The 13132-nt window shown below is 54.7% G+C and overlaps 3 protein-coding genes across 5 annotated transcripts in view; 2 read left to right on the top strand and 1 right to left on the bottom strand.

The window, feature by feature from the left end:
* Nucleotides 1-5459, top strand: part of LOC113216039 (uncharacterized) — a 41367-nt gene extending 35908 nt beyond the window's left edge. The window contains exons 4-11 of the mRNA XM_026435735.2: nucleotides 455-598; nucleotides 837-930; nucleotides 1080-1386; nucleotides 1477-1704; nucleotides 1800-2048; nucleotides 2502-2622; nucleotides 2709-2994; nucleotides 3103-5459. Coding sequence (XP_026291520.2) covers nucleotides 455-598; nucleotides 837-930; nucleotides 1080-1386; nucleotides 1477-1704; nucleotides 1800-2048; nucleotides 2502-2622; nucleotides 2709-2994; nucleotides 3103-4590 — 2917 coding nt within the window. The 3' untranslated portion in view covers nucleotides 4591-5459. The remainder of the gene's footprint in view (nucleotides 1-454; nucleotides 599-836; nucleotides 931-1079; nucleotides 1387-1476; nucleotides 1705-1799; nucleotides 2049-2501; nucleotides 2623-2708; nucleotides 2995-3102) is intronic.
* LOC113216040 (mitochondrial import inner membrane translocase subunit TIM50-C) lies at nucleotides 5460-8192 on the bottom strand. The gene is made up of 9 exons (XM_026435736.2): nucleotides 8067-8192; nucleotides 7718-7955; nucleotides 7301-7519; nucleotides 7117-7229; nucleotides 6916-7035; nucleotides 6730-6837; nucleotides 6390-6645; nucleotides 6195-6298; nucleotides 5460-6107 (listed from the first exon to the last, which is right to left on the bottom strand). The coding sequence occupies exons 2-9, from the start codon at nucleotides 7884-7886 to the stop codon at nucleotides 6018-6020; spliced, it is 1179 nt and encodes a 392-aa protein (XP_026291521.1). The 5' UTR covers nucleotides 7887-7955; nucleotides 8067-8192; the 3' UTR covers nucleotides 5460-6017.
* Nucleotides 8193-9162: 970 nt separating this feature from the next.
* LOC113216130 (serine/arginine repetitive matrix protein 2) overlaps nucleotides 9163-13132 on the top strand; it is a 27602-nt gene continuing 23632 nt past the window's right edge. For all 3 annotated transcript variants that reach the window (XM_026435868.2, XM_026435869.2, XM_026435867.2), the window contains exon 1: nucleotides 9163-9445. The gene's annotated coding sequence lies outside the window, so the exon portion shown is untranslated. The remainder of the gene's footprint in view (nucleotides 9446-13132) is intronic.

The raw sequence follows: 13132 nt of genomic DNA, 5'->3' as shown, positions 1-13132 counted from the left end.
AGCGGTTGTGCGGTGCGGTTGTTGTCCCCGGAGCTGTCGGTGAGTGACCCCGCGGGGCGGGCCGCAGCTGCGGCAGCGCAGCGCACCTGCAGGCGCCGGCGCCGGCGGCCCGCAACCTCGCGCATTACACAACCGCCGCGTGGAAACCTTCTCCCCCGGGCTGGACCCGAACTCGACGTGATAGACGCGGGCGTTTTAGAATGTTCTGGAGCCGGTCGCCGGTCGGGTCGGGCGGGGACTAAGGGCGACGGACCCTGCTTCAAAACATCGCGTCGAAGTGACGTCATGGCCCAGGGAAATTTTTAGGGCCATCGACATCGAGTTGTGTTGGTGCTGCCGACCACGCCGCCCTGCCCTATCGACCTTGTCTGCTACAGGCCCCTGGACGCTCCCCGGCCGCTCACGCTCGCTATACGGTGAACTCGCCACTGACTCCACCTCGTCCGTGTTTCAGGAGAAAGAGGGCCGCCGATGCATCGGTATGCTACCCGGAGGTGGGGTGCTTCCAGGACTCGGGACCCTTCGGCTACCTGGACATGCTGCCGTCGCCGCCCGAGGAGGTGGACACCCACTTCCTGCTCTACTCTAGACGCAACAGGTACGCAGGGACCGAACTCGCCGGGGACCAGTAGGAGTTCCGGGTGTGTTATGGTAGCTGGACTTACGTCGTATACATGGAATTCTTTCCTGGCGGAAACTACTCACCGTCTCGAAACTGCAGTTTGTTTTTACTCACGCAGCATTTGCATATTTCAATCATCACTGTGGGGTCTAGTTGAGACGCCCAAAACAGACGGCATGCATTAACAGTGTCCTCCTTCCTGTCCCGTTCGCAGGGGGGACGTGCCGCTCGCCGACGTCCCATTCGCCAACCTCTCCAGCGTCTGGGCAGACGCGGCGCGCCGCTTCAACGCCTCCTCGCCGACAAAGGTCAGTGTGTATGGAGGGCTGCACAAGAGTGTTTTTTAAACGAGGGCGATTGTTTGAGAAGTACCAACTAAAAAGAGAGAGCCCGACACGAGCAACGCCTCAAACTCAAACTCCATACTAACACATAGCCCGTTTAACCGTTTTGGCAGGTGATCGTGCACGGCTTCGGCAGCTCGTGCTCGCATGTGTGGGTGTACGAGATGCGGTCCGCGCTCATGGCCGTCGAGGACTGCAACGTGATCTGCGTGGACTGGGAGCGCGGCGCCACCATCCCCAACTACGTTCGCGCGGCGGCCAACACTCGCATGGTGGGCAAGCAGGTGGCGCTGCTGCTGGCCGGGCTGCAGAAGCACGCCGGGCTGCCCGTGCACCGCGTGCACGTCATCGGCTTCTCGCTCGGAGCGCACGTCGCGGGCTTCGCCGGCGCCGAGCTCAAGAACCTCAGCAGGATCACAGGTACGACGGCTTGGGTTCCTCGTGATCTGCTCTGACCCGAAGCACCGCTGAGGATGTCGTGTTAACCCCTGACTGTCTCTACCCCCGCAGGCCTGGACCCCGCGGGGCCGCTGTTCGAGTCGCAGGACCCGCGCGCTCGCCTCGACGCCACGGACGCCAACTTCGTGGACGTGATCCACAGCAACGGCGAGAACCTGATCCTGGGCGGCCTGGGCACGCGGCAGCCCCTCGGCCACGTCGACTTCTACCCCAACGGCGGCAGGATGCAGAAGGGCTGCGCCAACCTGTTTGTGGGCGCCGTGTCCGACATCCTGTGGTGTAAGTTCCTTCAAGGACCGCTCGCTCTCCCACCCACTGCATCTCCAAACCCACCCCGATGGACGCTAACAGACTCTCCATTCCGCCCCTCGCAGCCGCCTCCGAGAACGAGGCCCGCAGCCTGTGCAACCACCGGCGCGCCTACAAGTTCTTCACGGACTCGGTGTCGCCGCGCTGCCACTTCCCCGCCGCGGCCTGCGACTCGTACGACAGCTTCCTGCAGGGCCGCTGCTTCCCCTGCGACCCGCCCAGCCGGCCCTGCGGCAACATGGGCTACTACGCGGACCGCGCGCTGGCCAGGGGCGCGCTCTTCCTTGTCACTCGCGACGAGGAGCCCTTCTGCGGTGAGTTCCACAGGCGAGGGGACAAACGGACAGGCGAGAAGGAAATTGGCTATAAATTAATCTACACAGTCGAGTTTACAGTTTTGCAAAACACGAACATGTTCGTGGTTGAAGTTCACCGAAACTTCTCATCGAAGTTTCGTGAGCTTCGATCGCAAAGTTAATCAAAGTTTGGTGGAGGTTTGGCGAAGTTCAGCCAAGTTTGAAACTTAACACAAAGGGTGGCTACCCAGCCCCGTTGGAGCTACTGGGTAGTAAGTAGCGCAAGTGCAACCGTGTGTCCTCTATGCGCTCTGCGGGCCACAAGGCGCCTTGACGATAGGCAACCCACACGCACGCCTGCCCGAGGGCATGTGTGCCCGTCCGCTCCAACGGGGTTGGACGCCGGACGCCCATTCCCTGGTTTCCATTGCACTTTTCTCGCGTTTTAATCTGCATGCTTGCCCCCCGCAGCTCACCAGTACCACGTGCGCGTCGAGAGCTCCCCTAGCGTGCTGCCTGTCGTGAGCTACGGCCGCATCCAGATCACCCTCATCGGTGACTCTGATTTCAACGAGACCTTCACCCTCACGCAGTGAGTACACGCTCACCACTCTGCCTGCCCCGCGCCTCTGTGCCTGACGGCGGTGGTGCTGACCTGACTGGTGTCTTGGCTCGCAGGAAGGACGACGAGCAGCTGCAGGTGGGCGGGTCGCTGTCGCGCATGGTGGTGCCGCACCCCGTGATGCAGGAGCCGCGCGGCGTGCAGCTGCTGTACACGGCGTACTCGGGCTGGATCAGCTCGGGCCTCGCCCGCTGGTCCATCGACAAGGTCACGCTCAGCGACAGCTTCGGCAAGAGCTCCTCGGTGTGCAAGAAGGACCTGGTGCTGGAGTCGGGCGTCCCCGTGACGCTGCCGCTGTTCGCCGGCGAGTGCAACCCGCCCCGCGAGACCGTCTCCGCGCAGGTTAGTCGGTCACGCCGCATTCCCCGGGAGGAGTGCGTGGGAAGCGGTCGGGGAGGGGGTCATCTGTCATTCGACGCCGTTCCACACTCATGTATCTCATGTTCGCAGCTCCAGGTGTCCGGGACAGGCGGGCCGTCGTCTGACACCAACGAAGTGTCGTCGTCCGTGCTGGGGCAGGCCCCGGCGCAGGCCCAGCTCGGGCAGGGCGTGGTGCAGAGCGCGGGGCTGCACCCGGGCTTCAACCTCACGGCGCTGCTCATGAACCGCAACACGACGCGCTTCGTCCCGACCCAGGTCGTGCACGTGGGCGACGAGGGGCTGAACGGCACGTCCACAGACACGTCCACCGACCCGTCGACGGAGCACGCCGAGGAGGACGCGCTGCTCGACCTGCTGGACGCGACGGGTCCAGCGTGGCAGCCGCTCCTGGACGACCTCCCGGAGACCACCAACAACGGGCTCGACAGCGCTACGCGCAACCGGGACGACGCGCGCGCCTTCGACGACCAGCAGCAGGTGGGCGTCACGACGCTGCAGCCGCTGAACGGCACGGACCGCGAGGATGCCACCGAGCCCGCTCAGACGCCCGTGCCCGCCGTGAGCGTGGAGGCCGTCGTGCCAGCTGCGCCGGCCCCGCCCGCCGCGCCCGCCCCCAAGCCGGAAATATCCGAGCCGGTGCTCGTGCGGTCGTCGACGGCCGCGGCGCAGGAGGCGGTGGCAGGCGACCGCCGGAGCTTCCAGCAGACCGAGGGTGCACTGAACAAGCCGGAGATCACTGAACCCGTCCTCAAGCCCACGACGTCAACGACCACAACGACAACCAGCTCGCCTGGCCCCGGTACGAATGCCACCTCGGCGCCCTCCAAATCCGAAACCTCTGAAGCGGAGGACACGACCGATCCGGCCTCTGCTGCGTCCGAGAGCGGCACGGGCCGGGACCTCCGCGACAAGACGACGGCGCCGGAGTGGACGCCCGCCGTGGACCTCAACCCACCCCCTCTCGGAGGCACGCACATCTGGCAGCACTGGCCGCCGTCCAAGCCCCCCGCGCCCTCCCCCCAGCAGGACAAGGAGAGCCGACGCGCCTACAACAACAGTCGCGCCTTCTCCTTCTTCGACGCCGACCCCTCGCACCAGCCGCCGCCGCCGCCCGCGGGCAACTGGAGCGAGCGGTCCATCACGGTGCAGCTGCTGCCGCAGCGGCTGGTCGCGCTGCTGGAGCAGGCGGAGCGCTACGCCCGCCTCGCCTTCATGCCCTTCGCGGCCGTCAACAGCTTCTTCACCGGGCGGGACATCGAGGCCGGGTCGAGCTCCTCCGGCGCGCAGGCCGCGGGCTCCAAGGGCGCCCCCGCCGGCGGCCCCCAGCAGCGGAAGGCCAAGCACGTCTCCGGCGCGACCACCTCTGCTCCCGGGGCCGGCACCGGGGGCGGCTCCGGCAGCAGCGCCGCCCCGGCCTCCACGACGGCACCCCCCACGGGCGAGCCCACCCCGTACCTGGTGCCACTGTCCTACAGCCGCGCCGACAAGGACCCTAGCGCGCACGCGCAGCCGCACACACAGCGCTACATCCCGCTCAGTATGCCCAAGCGGCCGTAGGCATGCCGTAGGGTGCGGGCGGAATCCTTGCCCAAAAATTTACATGCACCGGTCTTCTGTGATCAAAAAATCCGAACCTGTTCCACTTCTGAGCAGTTAAGGAGGGGTGATATTTTTTCCATGTGTATATTTGTGTATGATACTTGTATAGAAATAATGTCCTGTAGAGTACTGTACAGCTACTGTATATTTTTTATAATCAGAAGTGAAAGATTGGACACAAAAAAAAACAGCGGCTTGGTGAGGTGTTTTAGTTTACATTTTAGAAAGCAAGCCACTTGTCATGTTCAAGTGTGTGACAGGAATGACTGATTATTTATGTAGATTTTCTAATTCTATGAAGGTTTTAATTCTGAAGTCATTTTTGTTCTTGAAATGAAAATAATGCACACTAAAGAAAGAATCTTGGTCAGTGTGAGTGCTGTGCAGGAGAAGTGAAGCCTAGGTACAATAACTTCTTTTCAGCTCATGGCAAAACTTCTCGATAATATTGAAAGCCTTCACAGAATGTAAATCTGTAAGTAGAATATAAAATTTGTAAATAATTTTGCTGCTATTTATTAATATGAACGAAAGTTAGGCCCACTGCTTTAATAGAGATGACATCAGATGTACTTTATTTTCATTCCCTGCATGTTCTCGGGAACACATAACTTTAGTACAAAAGTTTAATATTCTTCCTACTTGCAGTCTTACATCAATCAATAATTCGACCAATGTTCCCTCCACCCTTCGAGAAAAAAAAAAGGACACAAAAAATTATGTACTTGTTGAATTTTTAACTCATTCAGTGTGAAAAAGCAAATTGTAACATCATTTGTATTTTCTTGCAATGGGTAAGGGGAATGAAATAAACACTAAACAAAATATATGAATGAATGAATACTCCCTTTTATCATAAAGAAATGTCAAACTTAACAGCTCTGGGAAAAAAAAAAAAGATGACACACACTGACAGCCATATTATGATTATCATTGTGCACTACAACTGCAATTGGCTTTGATACAACATGCTGCAGAGATACTAGATCTTAAAATCATCATAGTATTGTTTGAGCCTAATTAAGCATGAAAGCTACAATTGTGTGAAGTCAATATGTTTGGCAGTCAGCTGGTTAGCTCAAGTATCAAAACCATGCGGTTTCAAATCACAAAAGTCTACAAAATTGATCTAACAACACTTGTTTTCTTGACACTGAATGTCAAGACGGCCAATGGCCACAAAGGGCATGCAGGAAAAAAATTCTCATAGGTCTTTAGGGAATTGGATTACTGATAATGAGCAGAACCCTCAAGGATCAATTCTAAGTTAAAACTGTAATCAGTGTTACTTGAAACTAGTTACATAAATGCCACTTGAGGAATTGTGATATCTTCAGACAAAGAGAGGAAAATTGTGGTTTGACACTGCCATTTTAGGTAAAAGCTCAAGTTTTCCTTAGAAATGTTGGCCTCCACCGTTGAGCAAGACCCCCTTGGTTATCTTTCCGTTCCCGTTCCTTCTGTTCCAAGCTCTCCTAATCAAACACCAAGAAAAAATTTGAAAAAATTAAAAAACTTTTCAAAAATAGTAACATACATTGCATTTGTCTCAATCAACTCACCAAAACTTTTCTTTCATTTTCTCGGAAAGCTTGCAAGGGGTCTTCAAACTGTTGGTAATAATCTAAAACGTCTCTCACATCCTCAACTTTGTTGTTTGCTAGCACTAATAAAAATACAAATGTTAATCAAGATTAGTAAATTATACTTATTGGTTATAAACACGGTAACATAGAATGTAAAATGCTATCACTTACTTTTGAGAAAAGCGGCAAGATCAATGAGTGTTCTATCATTGTCATTACCATTCCAGCGAGGTATGAGCAAGGCATTGCGTGAATTTGACTTCACGGAAGACGAATTCCAATCTACAACTATAACTTTACTTAAATCTCTATTTAAGTGGTCTAGGGCTTTAACATGATGGCCATCAGCAAACTTTGTAGAATCCCTCACAAGACGGTACATAATGTAACCATTGGGGTCCAAGGCATCCAAGATGGGAAACACAGTCTAAAAAAACAGAAACCATTCATAATTTTACCAGAATTAGCACCCTAGTTCCAACACAAGCATGATTCAGAATGAAAATCTTACCATGCCAGACTCAGACGTATAAACAACTACTTCAAACAATGGAGGTGCAATTTGTTCTAGGAAGTAATCAACACCAGGACGCTTCTTAAATCTCCACCCAGTTTGATACTGTAAATGTCAGCAAGTTAGGAATGGTAAACTAAGTGAGAAGATACAAGAACTCAAGGCATGTTTGAGAGTACTTACAGTCCAGTCAGGGTGAACTAACATATCAGTAAATTCAAGCACTAGTGTGTAGGGAGGCTGAATATAAGGGTAGGTTAGGGGATCTGGGAGAAGTTTTTCACGGGATGGCTCGCCAAACAGCTGGAGTAGACAAAAATATGACAGTAAGAACAGTTGTAATGTGAGTCAGTAGCTTGCTGAACACCATACAAACAAATCTACCTTTTTGAAATACTCCATTTCTTTCATTATTCTGCCTGTATATTGCTGGAAAAAGGGCAGGCTAGAGAACTCATCAGAAATAAGGTTTCCTTGTTCATCTCTTGGAGAAGCTCCTGAAAAATTATATCGCAAGTGTGAAACAACAATGACTTCTGGAGATAGTGAAATAAAGACTGATGCATACCAAAACTGTAGATCATGTATCCGAACGAGATAGTCAACATCCCTCCACATGCAATTAAACCTCTCTTGGTGTTGCGCCAATGCTGCTCACGATGTTTTCTTGCTTCCTCCTCATCCTTCTTTTGCTCTTCTTCTAACTGTTTGATTATTGAATCTTTCTTTGGGTCATCGCCCAGTTGTTTGAATACTGAGGTTTTCCCAGCAGGAGCATTCTCTGTGGCTGCAACATGAAAGATATTTACAAAATTTGGTACAAGCTAGGATCATTTAGACATATGGGTGAGGTGATATATGAAGTACTTAGGAGTAAATTTTCAAATCAGGAAGAAAGGCTTTATCATTACAGTCGAACAAAAAACTTTTTCATTGTTTATCGGCGAAATCCTAACCTAACATTTTACAACATGCTTGTCCTTACCATAACATCGGGTGTTAAATCGATAAGGCACGGACGCTCGGCTCCTTGTAAAAGTGCAGGAGATAGAATAGTTCCTTCTTACACTGTTGTGACTATCTTTTAGTTCATTCACAAGGTTTCTTATTAATATTCTTGAAGATAAAGCAACTTTCCATGAAACCGTAGCCATCTTTCCAGTTGAAAATGCACTCGATGATTCCGTCTGCTCTGGTCTCGAGTTGTCGATCGGTTATTTCGACTAGGTACACATTTGAAAAAGATAAGTAAATGTTGTCACAAACGTTACTACGCCAGAAACCCTTATTTCACAAGTAATAAAATAACGAAATTATCAAGGGAAAGTGTTTACATGATACAGATCTTCCAAAGTTTCGAGTATGGTTTCGTTCTGCTGGCACTCCTGCAGAGCGCCAAAACCCCAAACGGACAAACCGACGCGCGAGTCTGCTACGCTGTCTTCATACATTTTCAGAGATAATTCCGCCACATTATTTTTCAGCCGTAAGCAAAATGTGTTGTTATTACTACCGGCCTTATTCGACACATACCGATGAGAGAGTCTCACCGCCGTTAGAAATTGTCACGCGACGTGTCAAATAAGTTGCCTACCCCACGGGCGCTTCTCGCCAGTCTCGCCCGCTGATGAAGTTGCGGGCAAAATTCTTCTCAAAAAGTTGCAAAAAAGGCAGCCGCGAATGGGCCGCGGGTTGACCACGTCAAGATTCGTGCCTTTTGCCAAGACCAGTCTGCCAAGTTGCCCTGTCATGCCGCTCGCAATCCCTATAGGCCGATCATTGATAGAGCAGCCGAAACCTAAAACATCATACAAGTCTGTGTGCGTGTTTCAACGAACTAGACCGTCACACGTCACGCCACTGGAAATACTTTAATCAGAGAATTATTGCGATTGCTCCGAAGGGGATGAACAACATCCGTGGTTCCAGGCAGGTCCCAGCAATTCCAGGCGACGCGTCGCAGGAAGAATGGGCTGCTGTGGATAATCTCAAGGTCGAATACATCATGCTAGTCTATCTTGATTTCAGATATTAGATATGTGACAGGAGATAGGGAGGGGTCTGTCGGGGTGGACCATCAAAAATAAAATCCTGTCGTGAAAGTTAAAAAATTTTACCGGCGTGCGCGCCGAACGAGGAAAGGGGGAGATAGGGACCCCCCCCCCCTTTTTTTTCACGTCACGTTGCCGTCCAGTGCGGATTGAGCGCGCGCAATGCCCGGGGCACAGGACTCGCGAGGAGGTCTCCTGCCGCTGCACGACTCCATGCGCGCAGCGAGCGCAGCGCCGGCTCCGCGAGAGCATGCGCGGTGCGCGGAGCAACCTGGACTGGGCCCCGGGTCTTCCCCGCGCCGCGTGCGCGCGGACAGAGGTTGGCGGCACTGCGCGGGCGCCGCCGCTGTTGCGAGAAGGCGGTGTGTTCACTTTTAAATTTTGCGGGCTTCCGAGAAGGCGGTGTGAATAACAGAAGTGATGATGGCGTTCGGGAGTGTGCTCGTCTGCTGGGCGTTATGTTTTGGTTTTTAAGTTCGTGATGGAAGTGGTGTTGTTGTCATGATGAAGCGTTGTTGGAATGGAGTTAGGACAGAAACATAATATTGAGAAGAGAAGTGATTGTGTGCTGTGCTTCTTAAAGGTGTTTTCTCAACAGTTCTCACGCCCTTAACCTGTGGATTATTGGACGTGTTATCTCTCCCTTCATAGTCTCCTAAACAGTAAGTATTCCAGTATTATACGATTTTGAAACTCAGATTTACGTGTCTCTTAGCATTAGTAGATTGTCTACGAATCCAACGTTGAGGCTGTCTAGCATAGCTGCAGCTTTGAATGTAAATGTCCAAATGTCCTCAGTTCTTGTCAAGATTCAAATAATTTGATATAGCGTTTAGCATAATTTTAATTCTATTTCTGCTTATAGTTAACTTGCCCAGAGTCTTGATATCAATATAGAATTCTTCTCTTGTAATGTCAGTTTTAGTAGCATGCTCTGATCTTATTTTAACATAATTTTTAACATATTTGCGTGCGTTCAAAATGTAGTTATTTTAATCATTAGTTTTTTCTTACACAATGTATATTTTGGGACTTTGAGGAAGCGGAGTGAAGAAATGCCATGTTTGAGACGCCAGATTAATGGTTGGATGCTGCCTGTAGTGCCAGTGAGGCCAGTACCCTTTGGAAACTCTCAGAGATCATTTGTTAAGTGTTTGTCAACCCTAAAGCGTCCCTGACTTTTTCTATCCTCCTTGCTGTGGCGTTAGGGTACACCTGAAAGGGGCCCTGATTGTCTAGTGACTTGCTTCAGCAGACTTGTAAAATTGATTAGCTCTATTTGACAAAGACGCCAACAGAAATTACTTCTGGAAAATAACTACTACCTTGCTGCTCTCTTCATTTAAGTACTTGCGTAGTGGAGGTACCCAACGGTTTGGTGAAATGGAGGGGTATTGTAACACTTCATCAGAGTCGATTAAAAACTCGAGTTAATTTTTTTTCTTTTTTGTATTTTGAGTTCTGTGGGTGGATCCAGGCGGCGATGCGAAGGGGGTGGGTGTAGGCGTGGCGAGGGTCGGGCGGAGCGCCGCTCGGCCAGGCATTGTGGCTCCGAGCGGGGCGCAGGAGAGCTGTGTGGTGTACAGAGAGAGCGTTGCCCAAAATACTCGTCCCGTCCGCTGTGGCCGGCTGCGGCCACGCCGTGGCGGTGGGTGTGGCGGGGCGGGGCGCGGCGTGCGCAGCTGGGCCCATTGTCTCCTCCGAGTGCGATATGCTCGTTTGGTAGCCGGCGCGACGGACACGGTGCGGGATGACGGACGAGTAGAGGGGGGGGGCAAATGCCTCTGCGCAGCGCACCGCGGCAGGGAAGTCCCGGCCAATAGGCGAGCGCGCGGGACGCTAACGAAGCCCAGGTCGAGGAAAGAAAGTGAAAAGGAATTTTTCTGCGCGTTTTCTCCTCCCACCCTCTTCCTGTCAATATTTCTTGCAGGCAGCGTCGCGCATCATCTTGTTCGCACTTCCCTCTCCTGTTCCGGTGCAGCAGCCACCGAGCAAGCACGCTCTCCTGGGACCTCGCGAGCTGGGGCGGTCGCTAACATACGGCGGGGTGGGTGGAGGCGACCGGTGCCCCTCCTCACCCCACCCCCGCCCCGGTACATTAGCCCGGGCTACGCCGCTGCTGCAGGAAGAGATGAGTGTTTGGCTATTTCCAACGACGGCGTCTGCCGTGGCGCGGCGTGGCGTGGCGCGCAGCTCTTGGCATGGTCTGGTCTGGTCGACTAACCGTAACCGAGTCGAGTCTAGCCGTGCGGCGCGTCGCCCCCGTGCGCGCCCGGCGCAGTTCAGCGCAGCGCAGCGACAGCGACCCCGCTGAGGCGCAGCCGTCAAGCGGGGACTATCTGTCAGCTGGGACCGGCGGGGGACCGCCAGGGAACCGCGGCCGGGCGCGTGGCGGCCATTGTGTCGCGGGGGCGGGGCGGGGCGGGGCGCCCCGGGGTTGACAGCCCCGACTACAAATGACTTCATCAGGGGCGCCCAGGGTGACGCGCGGAGGGTCCCCGTCGATCCACATCGTGGGGCGCGGCACTTCTCACAAGGCCGACGTGGCTTCTAATTTAGAACCGGGGAGAGAGAGAGACAGAGTTGACGCAGAGGGGGTCGCCGTCCTCGCGAGCCGCCCCCTCTGGATTAGGGTACAAGGAGTGGGCGGGGGAGCGGCAATTAGCTTGAAAGAGTATGGGTCCCCCACTTTGAGCTCCGCGGCGCGCTGCCCCGGGTCCAGCACGGCGAGCCCCCGGCCGGGGGCCGTTGACAGCGGCCAACCGCCCGCCTCCAGCTTCCTGCCCAGGCCCGCGGTGTGCTGGCAGCGGCTCGCGCCCGCCCCAACCCCGCCGCGCCCCAACTCCGCCCCGCCCCGCCCGTCCCCGCGCGTCCCCGATTGTTTATTGTGTGTCCTACAAGTCCGATGATCTTGAGCGCTGCGGCTGCGCCGACTGCCGTGTGTCTGTTTCAGTCACGCCCGCATTGCTGCCGAGTCAGACGAAAGCGTTGTCTAAATCGGTCCCGCCCCGCCCCGCGGCCTGCCCGTCCGAGCCCTGCAGGAGGAGCGGTGCGTGATGCAGCCCTACGACGGCGGCCCCGCGGCGCTAGAGTCCCGGTGCGCGCCCGGCGGCCCGGGGTCGCGTGGTGTGGGACCGCGGGCCTCGTGGCCATCGCGCGTGCATCCCTTAAACTCGCTCTGACTGAGAGCTATGGTTTAGGAGGAAGGCCAGCCTCAGATTGGGGGGCATTCGCGCGACAGTGGTAACCCCTGAGGCTCTGGTGTTACCTGGCGCCCGTTTGGGCCGCTCCTCCTCATGTGCCGTCACACTTGACCGCGCACGCCGCTTTTTACCGCCAGCGCCACCCGCACCCCTCCTCTCCTGACCCCCTCTCGCCTCCCAGGGCCTTCTGCTTTTCCCTCGTTTCGAAACGGCTCGTCGAGTCGGATCGGCGGCTATTGGCGAGCCGCGGCGCCTCACCGACTCCCGACCGCTTCTGCCGCCGTGGCGGGGCGGGGCGGGGCGGGGCGGGGCTGGGCGCAGTGGGGCGAGGTGGGCGGGGCGGCGATAAACACGCGGCAGGACGAAGCGAAGATAAGACGAGTAGTCCTAAATGAGGACGAGGATTGTGGGCGCGTGGGCGCGGCGCGCGCTGCAAATAATGGCTTGCGAAGAACAGAGGTTCGCGATGTAAGGGATCAAAGAGTACACGCCTGTTTTTATTAGATTCATTCTGCAAACTCGTAGGAGCTCAGCGCCTGCGAGTCTCGGGGTAGGCCATCCTGCAGTACACGCTTGCACTGCAGGCAAGATTTTGCCTACCCATCAGGCTCCATGACATGAAATTGCATTGGCTGAACTTTGAAGGTTCGTAACGGCGAATGACTGACGTACTTTCTGCTGGTTGATCCCTAACCCAAGACAAAGCTAGTAAGGAGTTCTTTAGCCTGAAAATAAATACTCTTGCGGTCGTGTTTGCAAATCGCGAATGCTTCTGAAAACGTGTGAAAACCGGTGCCTCAAGTGATCAGCTGTTGGCGGATTACCAGTCAATCCAATCCTGTGAGAAAAGGAGTTCGAGCGAGTTCGAGTCGATCCAACAACCGCTCGTGACCACAGGGTTGCCAACCTTGCAGGCGGGCAGCTCCCCGAAGTAGACAATTAGCCGTCGTATTGCTTTGAATCGGCATCCCGAACACCCCTTGCGTACTGCGTTAGAACGCTCCAAACGGCTCGCATGTTGTGCAGAGACTTGCCGTACAGTGCAGTGTCGGCCAGCTTGGCCGAGCCGAGCAGGGCGGGGCTGACACACACGGTGGCCTTGCAGCCGAGCCCACGCCTCCTCACCTTTGTGTGAGTGTGAGTGTG

The sequence above is a fragment of the Frankliniella occidentalis genome, unplaced genomic scaffold (assembly GCF_000697945.3).
Source record: "Frankliniella occidentalis isolate FOCC.00 unplaced genomic scaffold, Focc_3.1 Scaffold145, whole genome shotgun sequence".
NCBI classification, from domain to species: Eukaryota; Metazoa; Arthropoda; class Insecta; order Thysanoptera; family Thripidae; genus Frankliniella; species Frankliniella occidentalis.
This window is presented reverse-complemented; position numbering and strand designations above follow the sequence as displayed.